Genomic DNA, 19228 nt, shown 5'->3' with positions numbered 1-19228 from the left:
GGACCCGCAGCGAGGTGTGAGCCCTGAGCAGAACCGCCGCAGCCATCGTGCGCTGGATGCCCGTCTGCTGAGGGGCCGCGGGGGTCGCGGCACGAGCCGCCGCCTAGGCAACAGCTGAGGGTTTGAAAGGAAAGAAGCAATTCTGCCTGGACTGGAGCGAGAGCCCTGCCCGCGTTCCCAGCTGGGCACTTCCGGCTTAACAAACCCTGCCCTGGCCGGTGTGGCTCAGTGGCTAGAGCACCAGCCTGCGGACTGAAGGGTCCCAGGTTCGATTCCGGTCAAGGACATGTGCCTGGGTTGCGGGCTCAGTCCCCAGCCCTGGCTGAAACCTGTGCAGGAGGCAATCAATCCCTGTGTCTTTCTCACATGGCGTTTCCCTCTCCCTCTCCCTTCCTCTCTCTAAAAATCCATGGGGAAATGTCCTCGGGTGAGGATGAACAACAAAACCACTCTAAGTTTTGCCTAAGCTGCCAGCCCATGAGGATTTTGGACTTACCAGACTCCACAATCTCATGAACTAATTCCTCAAACATTTCAATCTCTCTCTCAAGACCACTCCCCACTACAGCAGGAGTGGGGGAACAAGGCCTCCCACACATGCTAGTGGCTGGGACAGCCCACTTGGGGAGATTTGATGGTTTCTACCAAGTACTGGCCAGTTCGGGTCTCATTGTTACATTCTCTGCAGCCATGGCCTGTGAGAGCCAGTCACAGTGAGCCATTCGATGGTCTGGCCGCCACACGGCAGCGTCTGAGGTGGGTGCCAGCAGCAGTCCTGCCCGCGAGCGGTGCCGGGGGAAGACGGGAGGTGATGGTGGCCTCTCCCTGCAGGTCCTGGGACTGGGGCTGGCCACGGGGCGGCCGCTGGGGAGCACAGAGCCACGCCCGGAAGACGCCCGGAATCACTCCCAGGAGCCCACGGGGGACTGTATAAAACCTGAGGGGCCAGAGGAAGGAGACCGCTGTGGGCGGGTGACCTCCCGGGCTCCGCACCCCAAGCGCCTCGGAGGTCAGCAAAGCCGCCCCTCCGTGCTCACTAGCCGACAGCCTACGTCTGTTTAACAAGCTCCGAGGCCCGACGCCCCGACGCCTGTCAGCAGGACATGGCCGCAGCGGTGGAACTGGGGTGCCCTGGTGGCTTGGCCCCAGGTCTCAGGGGACCTTAATTCTCATCCCCATGACCGACACCAAGCAGGGGCCCCAGGCAGGGGGCAGTCCCAAAGGAATATCAGAAAAACACTCCAAGTCTTGAAAATATTACTTTTTACAAAAGTATTGATTTCGGCTATTTTGAAAGTGAGTGAGTAGGGAAGGCATATGATTTGGGGACCCCACCCCCTCAATAAAAGCAGACACATAGGCCCTAGCTGGTGTGGCTCAGTGGACAGAGCGTCGGCCTGTGGGCTGAAGAATCCCAGGTTTGATTCCGGTCAAGGGCATGTACCTCGGTTGCAGGCTCTTCCCCAGCCCCAAGCCCTGGCTGGGGCGCGTGCAGGGGGTAACCAATCAATGTGTCTCTCTCACATCGATGTTCCTCTCTGTCTCTCCCTCTCCCTTCCACTCTCCCTAAGAATCAATGGGAAATCCTCAGGTGAGGATTTAAAACAAACAAAAAGGCAGATACACAGATACACAGGGGTAGAAGGTGCCTTCTCCAAGTAGTGCCTCCCTCATCCTGAGGAGGGCTGAGGGCTCAGGCCCAAGCAGCAAGGAGGGGAGGCTGGAGAGTCCCAGGGAGCGACGCCCCCCTCCCGCGCCCCCTCCAGCGTGGCTGAAGCTTATCTTTGCAAACAGGTTGAGAGAGAGGAACGCTTGCCTGAGGTCTCCCCACAGCCCCCTAACTATGGCCATGGCCAAGCCTGACTCACAGCCCCCCTCCAGCCTGCACAGGTTCAGGGGCAGCTGTAGCCTGTTCTGGGGTGCTGGGAGCAGAGTGGGGGAGCTGCCCCTCTCCACGGCCTGTGAGGAGGCGGACTTCCCTGGTCCCCTCTTCCTGAGGAGCTGGGACCCCAGGACTTCCCAGCCCCTGAAGCACAGCCCCCACCCACCTTGCCAAACTCTCACCACCCTCCCGCCTCCACCCACATCCCCTCGCATCCAGGGCACTTTGGGCAGTAAATCCAGGTGTCCACCCGTCCTCTTGGGAGTCCTGCGGCGTCCGGCCCGGCACGCAGCGACAGCCTCTTCACGCAGGTGGCAGGTTCGAAGGGAGGGGCTTCCTGTGGGCTGGTGTCTGGGTTACGGAGGAGGATGGGAGGAGGACGTCTGCTCCTTTCATGGACGGAAGTCCTATGTAACAAAAGCCTAATGTGCCAAGTGTCCAGTCTCCCAGTCTGTTCAACCAATCAAAGCGTAATATGCTAATGATATGCTAAGGCTGCTCAACTGCTTGCTGTGACGTGCACTGACCACCAGGGGGCAGACGCTCCAACTGGTAAGTTAGCTTGCTGCTGGGGTCTGGCCGATCAGGACTGAGTGAGACGGGCTGGACACACCCTGGAGTCCTCCCGCGGTCCCTCCCTGGCTGGCCAACCTCCCGCGTCCCTCCCCGGCCCCGATAGTGCACTGGTGGGGTCCCTCGGCCTGGCCCGTGCCCTCTCGCAACCTGGGACCCCTCAGGGGATGTCAGAGAGCTGGTTTCAGCCCGATCCCGCAGGCCAGGCCGAGGGACCCCACTGGTGCACCAATTCGTGCACCGGGCCTCTAGTGATGTAATAATAGCTAACACCGTGAACACATGTGCTGGGCACCTGACAGGTGTGAACTCACTCACGTCTCACAATTGAGCTGATTTCACTGCTGAGAGAGCTGAGGCAGAGAGGAGAGCAACTTGACCAAGACTGCACAGCACAGAAGACCCTCAGGATTGAAGCCTTGAAGTCTGGTTCCGGAATGTTCGTCGTCTCTCTTGATGGAATATCCTCCATCCTGCCTGCCACTGTCTGGTTTGCTCACCTGTGTCTGTCTCCTCTTCCTAGTGCAGGGTTCGTCTGTAACCCCAGTGACACCCACCCCCTCCTCGCCCCACCGCACCACGGGTCCGACACCGGTCAAGTAGAAATGGAAACGTTTAATTTCTGGTAGAAATGATAAATACTTTGCACTAAAAATCTGGAATTCAAGTTTTCCTCATGCTTCATGCTCCCCCTGTCCCAGAACCCCGCAGACACGATTCCGCTCAGAGGGAAGGAGGCGCCCGCCTGCCCGTGGCCAGGGCAGTCTGCGGAAAGGCACGGTGGCTGCTGTGGGGAGGGCCGCAGGAAAAGGCACTTTGTAGGGTCTAAACCTGCAGAGTTCAACAGGAGAATCACAGGCCATGGCATTTGGTGGCTTGAAATTGGGGGGCTGAAGGAGGGGTGCAGTGTGCAGAGCCCCTTCTGTCAGACAGGGGGGAGCGGGCTGCCTTCACGATTACCCCGCACACCACACCCCTCTTCACAGTCATGAGTGACGGGCCAGAGGCTCTGGGCTGAGGGGAGGGGAGGGGGAAGTAAGGCCTCCTGGGGATTGGGGGAGGTGTGGGGAGTCCCCCTCACTCCCCAGCTAGGGGTCCTCCTCCCAGGGGCACAGCTGCCGCTGAGGCACGCGGAAGGTGAAGCTGTAGCTCTTCTGGCAGCTGCGGATGCCGCACTTGTAGGGTGCTGGGCGGTCCCGGCTGTGGCAGTACTTGAGCATGCAGGGGTACCAGGCCAGGCTCAGGCCGTAGTGGCAGACACAGGGCGCCCCCCGGTCCCCCGCCTGCCCGCAGCGAGGCAGCGCCTGTTCTATGTCCGTGGGCAGAGCCTTGAACATGGAGCTGTCCACACCTGGGGGGGGGGGGGGTTGCAAGGTCAGAGGGAGGTCAGGGGGAGAGAGGCAAGGTCAGGGGGAGGTCAGGGGAGGGGCGTCCCCTGGCAGAGGGCCCCCCTGTCAGGACTCTGGGCACCTCATCACCCCCAGGAGCTAAGCATCCCATCGCTGCCTCTGGTGAGGAAAGCAGCAGGGAGCGTCGCCCTCACACAGCAGGAAGGAGTGGGGGCTGCCCACCTGCTGGCTGCGGGGGCACAAGTAGGAACTCAGGAAACGCTTCTTCAAGGGCAGGTACCTGAGGAGGACCAGGAGGGAGGGCAGGAGCACTGGGAGCTCAGGATGCCCGGGGAGGGGCCGACGGGATGGGCACATGGCTGCGGGAGGCGGCAGGGCCCAGGCCCGGGCTCGGCGCAGTGGCCACTGGGGACCAGCCTCTGGGCACATGTCAGGCTGGTGCCTCAGTTTGGGGTGCAGCCCACGGGAGTCTGCCTCCCGCCCCCCACCTCGTGCCTGGGCCCATCTGTGCCCTCACCAAGATGGGTGGGGGGCGTGTGGGAATGTCCTTCCGGGGCCTGGGGAGCCATCGTGCTGGGAGGGCCCTTCCCTGAACCCCACACGCCACGCGCACCCTATCCTGTCTGATGGGCAGGCAGCGGGCAGACCCAGCGCACCTTGCTCCAGCCAGAATCGGACGTCCTCCTGGCGGGTGTAGATGGCATCTGTGGCCTCCGCACACACGTTGTGCAGGTGGGGACTCAGCAGGGCCCCCTGGCTGAGGTTCACGGCCACATCCATGTGCAGCCGCTCCAGGCCCCGCGCCTCCTCCGCCTGACGCACTGCCCGTGGGTTCTTCTGTGGGAGGAGAAGGGCCACTCCCACCAGGTCTCTGGATGCGCTGGCGGTCTCAGCGCCTGGGCCCATCGGAGGGGGCACTCGGGAATACCCGGCCCGCCTCCAGCTGCAGGGACGCTGATGCCCAGAGCACAGCTGCCCCCGCAGCTACCCCCACCGTCCTCTGCGGCCGGCGAAGCACCCAGTCCTGCTGTCCCAGGGGCCAGGGGGCAGGCTGTCCGAGGAGAGTGCCCTCCGGGGCTCCGCAGGCACAGGGAACAGGCCAGGGAGGTGGAGGCTCTGAAGGCGGTAATGTGCCCACTGCAACCCAGACAGTGAGGGCGGCACTGGGTCTGAAGGCAGAGCCACCTTCAGGGTGCGAGCACCCAGCTGCACCGTAAGTGGGGGCGCTGACTTTAGGGGCTGGAGGGATGCGAGTGGAGGGCTCAGTGCAGACCAGGATCTGGGTACGAGTTCAGGTGTGGCCAGGGCAGAGTTGGGGGGTTCAGGCCTAGAGGGAGAGCGGGGTACAGGTCTGAGTGCTAAGACTGGTGCTGGCAGGATGAGGTGGGTGCAGGCTGGGGCCACGCTGGCTGCAGGGTGGGAGCGCTGGGCGGGAGGGGGCGCCGGGCGGGAGGGGGGTGCTGGGCGGAGGGGGGTGCTGGGCGGAGGGGGCGCTGGGCGGAGGGGCTGGCACGGTGGCCTCACCTGCCGGAGCTTGGCCATGGCCTCGCTGGGGATGATCTCGTGGTCGCGCAGCCGGGTGACGAAGCAGAGCGCCTGGAACTGGCGCTGGCCCTTCTCCAGCTCCCCCAGGACCAGCGCCCGCAGGATCTTCACGTGCTGGGGGAGGGGGTGCAGCTGACTGGAGGGGGCCTGAGGCCACCACATGGACACCCCGCACAGACGCCCCCTCCCGTGGGCGTAGGAATCACCTTCCCCATTTAACCCCGCGACTTAAGAGGAAGAACACACCCGGTGTGGGTGTGCCGCGGCCGCCTGGACCGTCCCCACAGGAACCGTCAGAGGCTGCCAGGGCAGAGCCGAGGCAGAGCCGCCCTGCAGGCCAGCGGCTCCGGCTCTGAGCAGGGGCCAGGCCTCGGGCAGGGCCGTGCGCACAGGCACAGACCACGGACGCAGTCTCTCTTGCTGACGTCCTTCCCCAAGTTCGAGAAGTGCCTGGATGTGTCCTCCTCACAATGCCCGACTGCTGCCCGGTCCTGCACCACCTCAGGCGCGGTCGTGGGGGCAAGAGAGGTTTCTGGCCAACACCCCCAGGAGCTGCCTGCCGCTGGGGCCGCCTCCGGGCCCCAGGGAGCCGGATGGCTCACGCTCCCTCCCCTCCTCACTTCCCCTTCCCCACGGTGACCCCGCCTGCTGGCGGAGGGCTGCTTCCTTCACTGACTCACTGCTGAACGGGGAACGGGGGAGCGGGGGCTGTGGGATGGGATCCCCTTCCTAGTCGCCTGCTGAGCCCTGGGCTCAGCCCCCCTGCACCTGGGGTGCCCCCTGCCCTCACCCCCCCCCCGCAGTGCCTTGCTAACGGCCCCCGGGGGAGTTCCCAGGTCCCGGCCAGAAGTGCCTCCATCTGCCAGGCCGGCCCTGCGGGCGCTCAGCGGTGGGAGGAGTCCCTCCCGTGCACGGAGGGTGTCGGTTCCATTCTCGGGCAGGGCACCGGCCCAGTTTGCAGGTTTGATCGCGGTCGGGCCGCGTGCAGTAGGCAACCTGTCAGTGTTTCTCTCCCACGGATGCTTCCGTCCTCTCTCTCTGAAGTCCATTTAAAAACCTGGTCCAGGCCCCTGCCTAGGAGAGACCCTGGTGACGACAGTCCTGGTCTAGGAGGGCTGAGGCCCGCCTGGCACGAGAGGTGGGGCGCCCTGGCCTCACGCACTGACAGTCCCGTGGGGGCTGCTGTCCACCTGCTCGCGAGGAAGGGCCCTGAGAACAGTCCGGCCCGGGCTGGGCCCCACGCGAGGGCCGTGGTGCCGCCCGCGCCCTCAGCCTGTGACTGTGGGCTGCACGGTGCCCGCCGCGGGGCTCCGAGAGCTGGGTGTGGTGGCCCCGGGGGACCCTATAACCTGCACTGCTGAAGCCCGGCTTCCCCGGGACGTTCCTCTCACTTCCTGTCCCCAGAAGTGATCTCGGGGACAGTGAGCTGCGGGAGTGTCTCGGGAGGTTTCCCACGCATCGCACAGAACAGGAAACGGGGGCCCGGCGCACAGAACGGGAAACGGGGGCCCGGCGCACAGAACGGGAACCGGGGGCCCGGCGCACAGAACGGGAACCGGGGGCCCGGCGCACAGAACGGGAACCGGGGGCCCGGCGCACAGAACGGGAAACGGGGGCCCGGCGCTGCGGCTCCACTGGGCTCCTGAGGGGAGTCAGGGCCGGCTCACAGCTTCTCTCAGCAGGAGATCGGCCCTCGGGCCCCACCAGCCCCCGGCCTCCCGCCCCGGGGTCGGCTGAGGGGGCACTGGAGGCTGGTGCCCTCATGCAGCTGCCACTGCAGGCTCGGTCCTTCCAGGAGACTTCACACGGACCCCGCTCCCGGGCATTTTCAGAGCCCAGAGCGCTGCCCACTGCCCGCCGCCTCCTCGGAGCTCTCAGCAGGGCCGGGCCGGAACCTCCGAGTGCCTTTCCCACCCGCCCGTCCCACTGCTGAGGACCCCGCTTCCGGACACCGCCTGCCCACCAGCAACAGGAAGCAACGGCTGTTCCTCCTCATCCGAGGACTGGTCCACTGGTTTTCAGGGCGAGAAACATCCGTGTGAGAGACACATCGACTGGCTGCCTCCTGCAGGAGCCCCAACCAGGGCTCGGGCCAGGGAGGAGCCTGCAACCGAGGTACCTGTCCTTGCCTGGAGTTGAACCCGGGACCCTTTGGTCTGCAGGCCGACACTCCATCCCCTGAGCCACAGCGGCCAGGGCTCCTCTGTTTGAATTCTTAGACCAGGCAGAGGAGGAAGAGACCCCAGGCTCCTGTATCCGTACCAAACAACAGTGCCAACAACAACACGCCACCCGGGGGGGGGGGGGCGCAGGGGGGCTGAAGAGAGGGAGCAGGACTTCCCGCTGGAACAGGGCGTCCTCGGTGTCTCATTTATTGGTGCCGGACACAGGTCCTGAGGCTCATGCCTGGGAGAGACAAGTCATGGTCACGCTGAGTCAGGAAGGACAGCCTGCCTGTGTCACATCTGCAGCGGGACTGTGATGGGGGGGGGGGTGACTGCTCCAGGTCACGGGACAAGAGGAAACGCAGCCAGAGTTTAACGGAGGCAGCCTGGCCCGGAGGCCGAGGTCTCGAACCACACGCACCAGTGCTCCTAGGTCCGCGGGTCTGCTTTCCTGGACGCCCAGCTACAGAAACTGAGGCTCAGGCCCAGAGAGGGGGTGCTGCCTGCCTGGGCCACACAGCTGGCGGGGGCAGAGCCGGGGAGACCCTCTTCCGGCCGTGCCTGCCCCCCGGGCACCTGGCTGGGGGTGCGGCAGCCCCCCCCCCCCACCTCTGTGTGACCAATGAGCAGCAGCATCCGACACGAATCGAGCAAGACGAGGCTGAACAACCGTGACCTGCCTGCCCTCAGCCTCTTTAGGCCCGACCTGCCTGCCGTCTCCTCCGTCCTGTTTCTCCGGAAAACCGCCCCCACTCGCCGGCTCCTGGGAGGGGAGGGGCAGCCCTAGTTTCTGGGTCTCCGACTCTCCCGACCGAGCAGGGCCTCCTCCCTCCTCCCCACCGCTCGGGGTCACGGCTGAGGCTCCAGCACAGGGCGTCTCGGGAGAGGGCCTGCCGCAGAGGACGTCTGGCCAGTCCACGCCCAGGCTCCTCCCCACGGAGCGTGTCCCGCGATGGCCCCCGAGGCGGCCTCGCACCCAGGCAGGGGCACGGCTGGTCGAAGCAGGTCCTCGGACCTGGGACTAAGGGTCCCGCTCCCAGGAGCTCCTGGAACCTGCCGCTCGCCAGGCGCGGCCCAGGAGGAGGCGAGGTCCCGGGCCAGGGGCGGCCGGGCTGGTGGAGGCCGGGGAGCGGCCCTGGAGCGAGCCCTGCCCAAGTCCTTCGGGTCTGAGTGCGGGTCTGAGAGCGACGCAGGGCGGGTGCCTGTGAACAGAGGCCCAGGGGCCGGGCCACCTGCCCAGGTGACCTCGGGGGATTTCCCAGTCTCAGCACCTGAGTCCCCACGTCTGTGGTGACTACAACCAGCAGCGCCCTCCTCAGGGGACGGCGCGGAGGGGAGCGAGAGGCTCAGGACAGTGGCTGACCTCTCCGACCTGCGCCCTGGCCTTGCCCGCTGCTGGCTCCGACCCGCAGGGCAGGAGGCCGTTTCCCCTGGAGAGGCACCCGAGCCCCGGAGGGCGGGGACGCTCTGGGCCTGGAAGCAACCAGCCAGCCAGCGGGAGGGCCGGCTGGCCGGGACGGCGGGAGGGCGGGCGGGTGGGTCTGCACACAGCGCCCGCACCCTCCCGGGGCCCCAAACCCAGGCGCTGGCCCTTACAGCACCAGCCACCAGCCACACCAGGACCTTCCGCGAGCTGCCTCCTGGGAGGGACGGAGGGACGGAGGGACAGAGGGACGGCCTGGCCCCACCTGCGCCCGGAGCCACGTCTTCCTCACTCGCCTGCTGCTTCGCAAACCCTCACCCCCAGGTGCTCAGCATCTGAGCAGGGCCCGGCCCCCCGGCTCTTCTTGTCCCCCTGCCCGGCTCCCGTGGCTCAGTGCGCGTCCCCGCTCTCCACACGCACAGCTGCGCGTCCAGCCCCTCCCTCCTCCCTCCCAGACTGTCCCCCCGCAGATCCCCGCACCTCCCCTCACTGAAGTCTCTGTGCCCCCACCCCTTCTCCCCAGCCCAACAGCCCACAGTGCACCTGACCCCGCTCCGTCCCTGTCCTCGCACTCAGCGTCAGCCAGGGGTCTCTCCTCTGCCCTTCATCCCTCCTGCCCACACCGCCCCCTCCGACAGCCCTTCTCCAGAAAGCCCCCACAGGGAGCCGAGGACTCAAGGGACAGGATGGGGCCCTGCCCCTTCTTCTTGCCCCGCCCCCCGGGTTCTCGGGAAGCAGCTGCCCCCTGCTCCCCACCCCCTGCTCTCCACAGCCAGCACCCTCCCCGGCGCTTCCCGTCCCAGCCTCTTCTCATCACACTGAGGCCGGGACCGAGCCAACCTAAATACTGACTCCTCTGCCCCGGGCTGGGCGGCTCAGGCCAGTGCAGACGGCCGCCGGACCCACGCCTCCCAGCCCGTGCTGGCCGCCCTGCCCAGGGCCCTTGAACAGGGGAGTGGAGTCCCCCCGAGTGGCCAGCCCATCCCAGGCTGCTGCCCAGGGCATGCCCGCCATCAGGAGGTGTGCCCGCCATCAGCAGGTGTGCCCGCCATCAGGAGGTGTGCCCGCCATCAGCAGGTGTGCCCGCCATCAGCAGGTGTGCCCGCCATCAGCAGGTGTGCCCGCCATCAGCAGGTGTGCCCGCCACCAGGAGGTGTGCCCGCCATCAGCAGGTGTGCCCGCCATCAGCAGGTGTGCCCGCCACCAGGAGGTGTGCCCGCCACCAGGAGGTGTGCCCGCCATCAGCTGGTGTGCCCGCCACCAGGAGGTGTGCCCGCCACCAGGAGGTGTGCCCGCCATCAGCTGGTGTGCCCGCCATCAGGAGGTATGCCCGCCATCAGGAGGTGTGCCCGCCATCAGGAGGTGTGCCCGCCATCAGCAGGTGTGCCCGCCATCAGGAGGTATGCCCGCCATCAGCAGGTGTGCCCGCCATCAGCTGGTGTGCCCGCCATCAGCAGGTGTGCCCGCCATCAGCAGGTGTGCCCGCCACCAGGAGGTGTGCCCGCCACCAGGAGGTGTGCCTGCCATCAGCTGGTGTGCCCGCCACCAGGAGGTGTGCCCGCCACCAGGAGGTGTGCCCGCCATCAGCTGGTGTGCCCGCCATCAGCAGGTGTGCCCGCCATCAGCAGGTGTGCCCGCCATCAGGAGGTGTGCCCGCCATCAGGAGGTGTGCCCGCCATCAGCAGGTGTGCCCGCCATCAGGAGGTGTGCCCGCCATCAGGAGGTGTGCCCGCCATCAGCAGGTGTGCCCGCCATCAGGAGGTATGCCCGCCACCAGGAGGTGTGCCCGCCATCAGGAGGTGTGCCCGCCATCAGCAGGTGTGCCCGCCACCAGGAGGTGTGCCCGCCATCAGCAGGTGTGCCCGCCATCAGGAGGTATGCCCGCCACCAGGAGGTGTGCCCGCCATCAGGAGGTGTGCCCGCCATCAGGAGGTGTGCCCGCCATCAGCAGGTGTGCCCGCCATCAGGAGGTGTGCCCGCCATCAGCAGGTGTGCCCGCCATCAGGAGTTGTGCCCGCCATCAGCAGGTGTGCCCGCCACCAGGAGGTGTGCCCGCCATCAGCAGGTGTGCCCGCCATCAGCAGGTGTGCCCGCCATCAGGAGGTGTGCCCGCCATCAGGAGGTGTGCCCGCCATCAGCAGGTGTGCCCGCCATCAGCAGGTGTGCCCGCCACCAGGAGGTGTGCCCGCCACCAGGAGGTGTGCCCGCCATCAGGAGGTGTGCCCGCCATCAGGAGGTGTGCCCGCCATCAGGAGGTGTGCCCGCCATCAGGGCCCGGCTGGGACAGGGCTCTTGTCACTGGGCTGCGCCCACTGCCCCTCCTCCCCCACCCCTGCCCTCAGCCCTAGGGCTCCATCCACCAAATCGCCAAGGTCACCACTGCCCTGACCCCTGACCCTGTGGGGACAATGCCCTGACCCAGTCAGGCCCAACGACCTGCTGACTAGGCTCCTAGGATGGGGCTCAGGGCTGCCTCTCACCCGGTTTCCCAGCCAGACCCCCCTGCTCCCTCTGTCACTGAGACCCCCGTGGGGCAGCCACGGAAACACCTTCACCTAAAGGGCAGAGCGCCCACTGCTGACCCCTGAGCAGCAGCAGCTGGGACAACGGCTCAGCAGGCGAGGAGAGCGCGGGCCTGCCCCGGCCTGGCCGGCACCCCACTTCCCATCACGTCCACCACGTCTGCTGGGCAAAGGCCTCGCCTGCACCTCCCACAAGCCTGCAGCCCCGCACTCTGGGCCTGCTGTACGCCCACAAGTCTGAGCTTGGGGCGCAGAGAGACGAGGGCTGTGAGTCCCACAGCTGGTGAAGGGTGGGAAGGTGCACAGAGCATGCTCCACAGCATCTGAGAGCCTTGGGAAGGTGGCCACAGCCTGCCGCCGGCTCTCTAGCGCAGGCGTCCTCAAACCACGGCCCGCGGCCCACATGCGGGTGTTTTTGCCGTGTTGTTTTTCTACTTCAAAATAAGGTATGTGCAGTGTGCATAGGAATTAGTTCATAGTTTTTTTTAAACTATAGTCCGGCCCTCCAACGGTCTGAGGGACAGTGAACTGGCCCCGTTTAAACAGTTTGAGGACCCTGCTCTAGAGGCTATAGAAGGGGGAGGAAGGGACCAGTCTCAGGTACAAAGATGCCAAGGGGTTGATAATCAAAATTCACCTGGGCTAGCCCGGCTGGCGGGGCTCAGTGGTTGAGCATCGACCTATGAACCAGGAGGTCAGGGTTCGATTCCTGGTCAGGGCACATGCCCGGGTTGTGGGCTCGACCCCAGGTGTGCGGTGTGCAGGAGGCAGCAGATCCATGATTCTCTCTCATCATTGATGTTTCTATCTCTCTCTCCCTCTCCCTTCCTCTCTGAGATCAATAAAAATATATTCTAAAAATCCCACCTTGGCTTGTGAGAGGGGCCCAGCATCTTCTCTGACCATCATGGTATGAAAGTAGAAATCAATCCAAGAAAAAAACTGAAAACACACCATGGAAGCTAAATAACATGTTACTGAACAAGGAATGGGTTAACAATGAAACCAAGGAATAAATTAAAATATCTTGAAACAAATGAAAATGAATACACAACAACTCAAAAACTATGGAACATAGAGAAATCAGTCCTAAGAGGGAAATTCTTAGTATTACTGGCCTACCTCAAGAAACAAGAAAAATCTCAAATAAACAATCTAACTTTACACTTAAAGGACTTGAAAAAGAAGAACAAACAAAGCGCAAAGTGAGTAGAAGGAAGGAATAATAAAGATCAGGGCCTAAAGAAACGAATAGAGACTAAAGAAACAATACAAAAGGTCAACGGAACCAAGGGCTGGTTCTGTGAAAAGATAAACAAGACAGACCTTTACCCAGACTCATTAAGAAAATAAGAGAGAGGACCCAAATAAATAAAATCAGAAATGAAAAAGGGGAAGTAACAACTGACTCCACAGAAATACAAAGGATTGTAAGAAAATATGAAAAATGATATGCCAACAAATTGGACAATGTGGGAGAAATGGACAAATCCATGGAAACATACAATCTTCCAAAACTGAATCAGGAAGAATTAGAAAACCTGAACAGACAGATTACAACTACTGAAATTGAAGTAGTAATCCAAAAACTCCCAACAAACAAAAGTCCAGGACCAGATGGTTTCACAGGTGAATTTTATCAAACATTTAAAGAAGAACTAACACCTATCTTTCTCAGACTATTCCCAAATATCCAAGAGGAAGGAAGACTCCCAAGCTCATTTTATGAAGCCAGCATTATCTTCATTCCAAAACCAGAAAAGACACTACAGAGAAAGGAAATTATAGGCCAATATCCCTGATGAACATAGATGCTAAAATCCTCAACAAAATATTAGCAAACTGAATCCAGCAATACACTAAAGAAATAATACACCATGATCAAGTGGGATTTATTCCAGGGATGGAAGGTTCATACATGATACACCACATAAACAAAATGAAGGATAAAAACCATATGATCATATCAACAGATGCAGAAAAGCATTTGACAAAATCCAGCACCCATTTAAGAAAAAAACCCTCAGCAAAGTGGGACTACAGGGAACACACTTCAGCATAATAAAAGCCATACATGACAAACCACAGCCAACATCATACCCTCAATGGGCAAAGACTAAAAGTGTGTCTCTTAGGACCAGGAACAGGACAAGGATGCCCTCTTTCACCACTCTCCTTCAACCTAGCCCTGGAAGTCCTAGCCACAGCAATCAGACGAGCAGAAGAAATAAAAGGCATCCACATCGGGAAAGAAGAAGCAGAACTGTCATTATTTGCAGAGGATCTGATACTCTATGTAGAGAACCCTAAAGAGTCCACCAAAAATCTACCAGAACTGATAAATGAGTTCAGTGAAGTAGCAGGACACAAGATAAATATCCAGGAATCAGTTGCATTTTTATACACCAATAATGAATTATCAGAAAGGGAAACTAAGAAAACAATCCCATTTACAACTGCATGAAAAAAAATAAAATACCTAGGGATAAATTTAACCAAGGATGTAAAAGACCTATACTCAGAAAATTATAAGACACCGAAGAAAGAAATGGACTATATAAATAAGTGGAAGAATATACTATGTTCATGGATAGGAAGAGTTAACATAATTAAAATGTCCATACCACCTAAAGCAATCTATAGATTCAATGCAATTTCTATCAAGATACCAATGGCATATTTCACAGAATTAAAACAAATATTGCAAAATTATATATGAAACCACAAAAGACCCCAAAATAGCCTCAGCAATCTTGAGAAAGAAGAACGAAGTTGGAGGAATCATGCTACCTGATACCAGACTGTACTACAAGGCCACAACAATCAAAACAGCACGGCACTGGCATGAAGACAGACACAGACCGATGAACAGAAGAGCGAGCCCAGAAGCAAACCCATGCCCTGGGGTCAATTAATATTCACCAAAGGAGGCGAGAATACAGATGGGACCTATTCCATAAAAGGTGCTGGAAAAATTGGACAGGTGTGCAAAAAAATGAAATTAAGCCACTTTTTTACACCACACACAAGAATAAACTCAAAATGGATTACAGACTTAAATGTAAGACTTGAAACCATAAAAATCCTAGAAGAAACCATAGGCAGCAAAATCTCAGACATCTCTCCTAGCAATGTTTTTGCTGATATATCTCCACAGGCAAGGGAAACCAAAGAAAAAACAGACAAATGGGACTACATCAACTAAAATGTTTTTGCAGAGCAAAGAAAACCATCAACAAAATGAAAAACAACCTGTGAATGGGAGAAGATATCTGCCAGTGTTACATCTGATACGGGGCTAATAGCCAACACTGATAAAGAACTTAGTAACTCAACACCAAAAGGAAAACAGTCCAATTAAAAAACAGGCAAAGGACCTGAATGGGCACTTCTCCAAAGAGGACATGCAGATAGATGTCCAATAGACACATGAAAAAATGCTCAGCGTCACTGACCATCAGAGAGATGCAAATTAAAGCTACAATGAGGTATCACCTCACACCTGTCAGAATGGCTACCATCAATAAGTCAACAAACGACAAGTGCTGGCGAGGATGTGGAGAAAAGGGAACCCTCATACACAGCTGGTGGGAATGCAGACTGGTGCAGCCACTGTGGAGAACAGTATGGAGTTTCCTCAAAAATTAAAAGTGGAACTGCCTTAATACCCAGCGAATAAAATTTTTTTTAAATGTCATGATATTTGAAAATCTCTATATCTGTGTGTGTGTCTCTCTGTGTGTGTGTGTGTGTTTCTTATTTCTGTTTCCCTGGAGAACTCTGACACATGGTGCTTCAAAAAGAGGTCACTGTGAGGGGCTGCAGGCTCGGTGCCGACTGCTGTGTGACTTCGGGTCTGTCATTCAACCTCTTTGAGCCCAAGCTTAGCAGGGAGGGTCCATGCCGCGATGCTCTCTGAGCCACGACTATGACAGTGAATGGCTTCTATTCTTGAACACTTGGCACAACAGCCAACACACGTGAGCATTTTGCATGGATTCCTGCTTAGTTCTCACAATAGCCACGCGGCTTGTACCATATTACCCCCATTTTTCAGATGAATACGTGAAGGCTTGCAGGGATCAACTAGTTCGCCCAGCGTTGAATCTGTCTCATTTCAATCTGGACTATTTCCCAAAGGTGATAAAATGGCCAACACCACCATTCCCAAACAGACTAGGGACTTTCCCCAAACGACCCCTAACGCATCTGGTACCGGAAACAAAAGGAACACTATGTCCAGGCATTTTTTCCTACAAGAAAAATTAATTACTTCTAGACAGAACTTCTTGCTGGCACCCACCACAGGCTCTGAGGCCTGAGGCCTGAGAAGCGGGCGGTGGAGACTGGACGTGGGTGGGAGTGAACGCTAGTCCACATGGCACACCTGGGCGCTGGCATTCCCCAGCCCCACCCTGCGGGCTGGCCCAGCCCCCCGGCCCCGGGAGCAGGAGGTCCCCTTTCTGAGCCGTCCGCCCCCCCTTCCCGCCCTCGCTGGTGAAAGCACCCTGAGAAGAATGGCAGACACTGGGTGAGGTTTGAGCTGCTGTGGGAACTAACACGGACTCCTGCAACTGGCCACAAACAGGTCCCTAACCGGGCAGCCGGCCCACCCTCAGTCCCCCCGCCCCGAGCTCTCGCCTCTCCCGGCCTCCAGGGAGAGCAGGCCGCGCTTCCTGCTGCAGCCAGAGGCCACGGCGCTCAGCCGGGCCGCCCTCACTGACGTGCTGGCCACAGCCTTGGCTGCCGGAGCAGTGCCCCCGGAGAGAGGGCTCCCGGTGCCAGCTCACAGAAGGCCGGCAGGCCTGGGCAGGGGACAGGACGGCAGGGGCTCAGGCGGCCAGAGGCTCCCTCTCGGGCAAAGGCCCCATGGAGGGTGGGAAGGGGAGGTTGGGTGTTTCCTGAGGGGTCCAGCCACGGTTTGGATTTTCTAGGGAAAGAGCACACTGGACAACACCACCCTGGAGTTCAAGGGGGAGCGGGAGGAGGGGGAGCGGGAGGAGGGGGAGGAGGGGGAGCAGGAGGAGGGGGAGGAGGGGGAGGAGGGGGAGGAGGGGGAGGAGGGGGAGGGGGAGGGGGAGCGGGAGGAGGGGGAGGAAGGGCAGGAGGGGGAGGAGGGGGAGCGGGGGGAGGGGGAGCGGGACGAGGGGGAGCAGGAGGAGGGGGCGGAGGGGGAGGGAAGCGGGAGGAGGGGGAGCGGGAGGAGGGGGAGGAGGGGGAGGGGGAGGAGGGGAGGAAGGGGAGGAAGGGGAGGAGGGGGAGGAGGGGAGGAGGGGGAGGAGGGGGAGGAGGGGGAGCGGGAGGAGGGGGACGAGGGGGAGGAGGGGAGGAGGGGGAGGAGGGGGAGGAGGGAAGGAGGGGGAGGAGGGGGAGGAGCGGGAGGAGGGGGAGGGGGAGGAGGGGGAGCGGCTTCCCTCTGGCCACACACACACACACACACACACACACACACACACATCGCCCCTGAAGGAGAACCTCGCTGGCCCACATCCTGCTGAGTAAGACAGGCCACAGGGTCCTACCCGCCCACCCCAAGTCACATGCGGATGACAGGCCAGCGTCAGGCCGGCCTCTGCTGCCCACGGGGTCTCGGTCCCTGGCGGGCTGTGGCTGAGTCCGGGGTCTCGGTCCCTGGCGGGCTGTGGCTGAGTCCGGGGTCTCGGTCCCTGGCGGGCTGTGGCTGAGTCTGGGGTCTCGGTCCCTGGCGGGCTGTGGCTGAGTCTGGGGTCTCGGTCCCTGGCGGGCTGTGGCTGAGTCTGGGGTCTCGGTCCCTGGCGGGCTGTGGCTGAGTCTGGGGTCTCGGTCCCTGGCGGGCTGTGGCTAAGTCTGGGGTCTCGGTCCCTGGCGGGCTGTGGCTGAGTCTGGGGTCTCGGTCCCTGGCGGGCTGGCTGTGGCTGAGTCCGGGGTCTCGGTCCCTGGCGGGCTGTGGCTGAGTCTGGGGTCTCGGTCCCTGGCTGGCGGGCTGTGGCTGAGTCTGGGGTCTCGGTCCCTGGCTGGCGGGCTGTGGCTGAGTCCCCGGCTGCCTCCCAACTCTGCCCCTTCCCATGCTCCAGACTCTACAAGGGGGAGAAGAGGGCTCAGCCAGGGTCCTGCAGCCTGACCTTCCCGGGCCCAGCTGCCCGCTGGCTCCGTCCCCTGCCCTGGCACAGAGGGCCTCCTCTGATCAGGAGCGGGGCTGGGGATGTGGGCGACCGGAAGCTCCCTGTGGGTGCTATCCCTCACCCACCTCCTCCTCCAGGACTCCCCTTGTTGGGTCCTGTTAGTCACTCACTGCCCTTCAGGCCCGCTGCTGACCCCCAGCACCTCCACTCCCCGGCCCTCCCTGACCCGGGAGCCAGGGCCACCTCTGTTCCCTCCACAACACACACCTGCGTAGAGGCTGGTCTTTCCTCTCCTCCCACAATCAGGGTCAAGACATGGGGGCGGCCAGCCCTCCCTCCCGGCCCGGAAAGGGGTGGCATCTCCCCCAGAGCCCAGGACCTCCGAGGCCTCTCCCCGGCCAGCCTGCTGCAGGCTTCCCGGCGCCCCAGCCCGGCTCGGAGGCAGCTCTGCTGGGCCTGCGGGACCCAGGGCCCAGCGCGCCCGCGCCCCTCCGCCTCCCCAGCCCAGGAGAGCGGAGCAGAAGGGGGTTCACAGACTCCAAGGGGGCCGCAGGGCCTGGAGCCCCTCAGTTGTCCAGGACACGTGAGAACGGAGGACCCGGCCGGAGGAGGACTGGCCGGAGCACAGCACGGACCGGGTCTCTGGCTCCGCCCGGATCCCCGCAGGGGCACCCAGACGTGCGGCCGGAGGCGGCGGGGCGGGACGGGCTTGAACGGGGTCTGCGCTCGGAGGCTCCGGGAGGGCGGGGCGCACGGAGTAAAGAGGGGAAATGGGGGGGGGGGGGCTCGGAGGGAGCAGAGGGGTCCGGGGAGAGGATGGGCCGTCTGGGCGCTGGGGACCCAGGCACAGGGGGTAGAGAGCAGCCTGCACACGTGGGCAGGGGCGCCCCTCCCGGCCGGCCGGCGGCCCGCGGGCTGAGTGCGGGGTCGGGCGGGGCGCGGGCCGGCGGCCTCACCTTCCTGAAGTCGGCGGTGAGCGAGACCAGGGCGCCGTCGGGCTCGCGCAGCTCCAGGCCGACGCTGTCGCCCGCGCTGTCCGCCTGCAGGCGCTCCTCGGCCACCCGGCCGCCCGGCAGCCGCACGCGCACCCGCAGCTCGGCCCGCGCGCCCCCCGCGTCCGCCAGCAGCGCCAGCAGCGCCAGCAGCAGCGCGCGGGGCGCAGGGGGGACCCCGCGGCCGCCCGGCGGGCGCATCCCGGCCCGGCTCGCGGCGGGCGGGGGCGCTGCCAACTTCGCTCCAAGTTGGAGGAGAGTTTGGGGCGCGCGGGCGCGGGGGGCGCTCCGAGGCGGACGGGCCCTGGGGTCCCGCGGCTCCCGACTCGGGCGCCCGGGACTCCCAGTTGCACTTTTCATTCAATCCCGCCCCCCGTCACTTCCTTCGGAAAACAAACCGCCCGACCTGCCTTAAAGAGGCCGCGCACCTTCCGCCTTAAAGGGCCCGCGAGGCCCGCGCCCGCCTGGCCAGAGGGGAGCGCTGCCCGCTTTGTGGGGAGGCCTCTGGGGCTCCCCCTCCCCGCCGTCCCGCCGGCGACCCGCTGTGTCAGGGGCTGGTTCTGCTAAGTCCCGTGCTCCCAGCAGGGGCGGGGCTGGGGACTCTCCCCCGCCCCCCTTTTTGGCTGGTCCTCGTGCCACGTGGATGCAGTCGTGGGGCTTGGAGTTGCAGGGTCCG

General features: G+C 62.2%; 1 protein-coding gene across 1 annotated transcript; it reads right to left on the bottom strand.

The window, feature by feature from the left end:
- Positions 1 to 3061: 3061 nt before the first annotated feature.
- Positions 3062 to 18936, bottom strand: OAF (out at first homolog). The gene is made up of 4 exons (XM_079787003.1): positions 18517 to 18936; positions 5329 to 5463; positions 4461 to 4641; positions 3062 to 3806 (listed from the first exon to the last, which is right to left on the bottom strand). Exons 1-4 carry the CDS (start codon positions 18910 to 18912, stop codon positions 3544 to 3546), a joined length of 975 nt encoding a protein of 324 aa, XP_079643129.1. The 5' UTR covers positions 18913 to 18936; the 3' UTR covers positions 3062 to 3543.
- Between the last annotated feature and the right edge of the window lie 292 nt (positions 18937 to 19228).

This window comes from Cnephaeus nilssonii (genome assembly GCF_951640355.1).
Source record: "Cnephaeus nilssonii genome assembly, chromosome: 13".
NCBI lineage: Eukaryota > Metazoa > Chordata > Mammalia > Chiroptera > Vespertilionidae > Cnephaeus > Cnephaeus nilssonii.
This window is presented reverse-complemented; position numbering and strand designations above follow the sequence as displayed.

Excerpts from the sequence above, each read along its gene's own strand:
- OAF (XM_079787003.1), bottom strand. The coding sequence starts at position 18,912 with ATGAAAAGTGCAACTGGGAGTCCCGGGCGCCCGAGTCGGGAGCCGCGG. Across the intron at positions 5,464-18,516 it reads TCACCGCCGACTTCAGGAAG|CACGTGAAGATCCTGCGGGC; the intron begins GTGAGGCCGCCG and ends CCCCTCCCCCAG. Across the intron at positions 3,807-4,460 it reads CCGATTCTGGCTGGAGCAAG|GTGTGGACAGCTCCATGTTC; the intron begins GTGCGCTGGGTC and ends CCCCCCCCCCAG.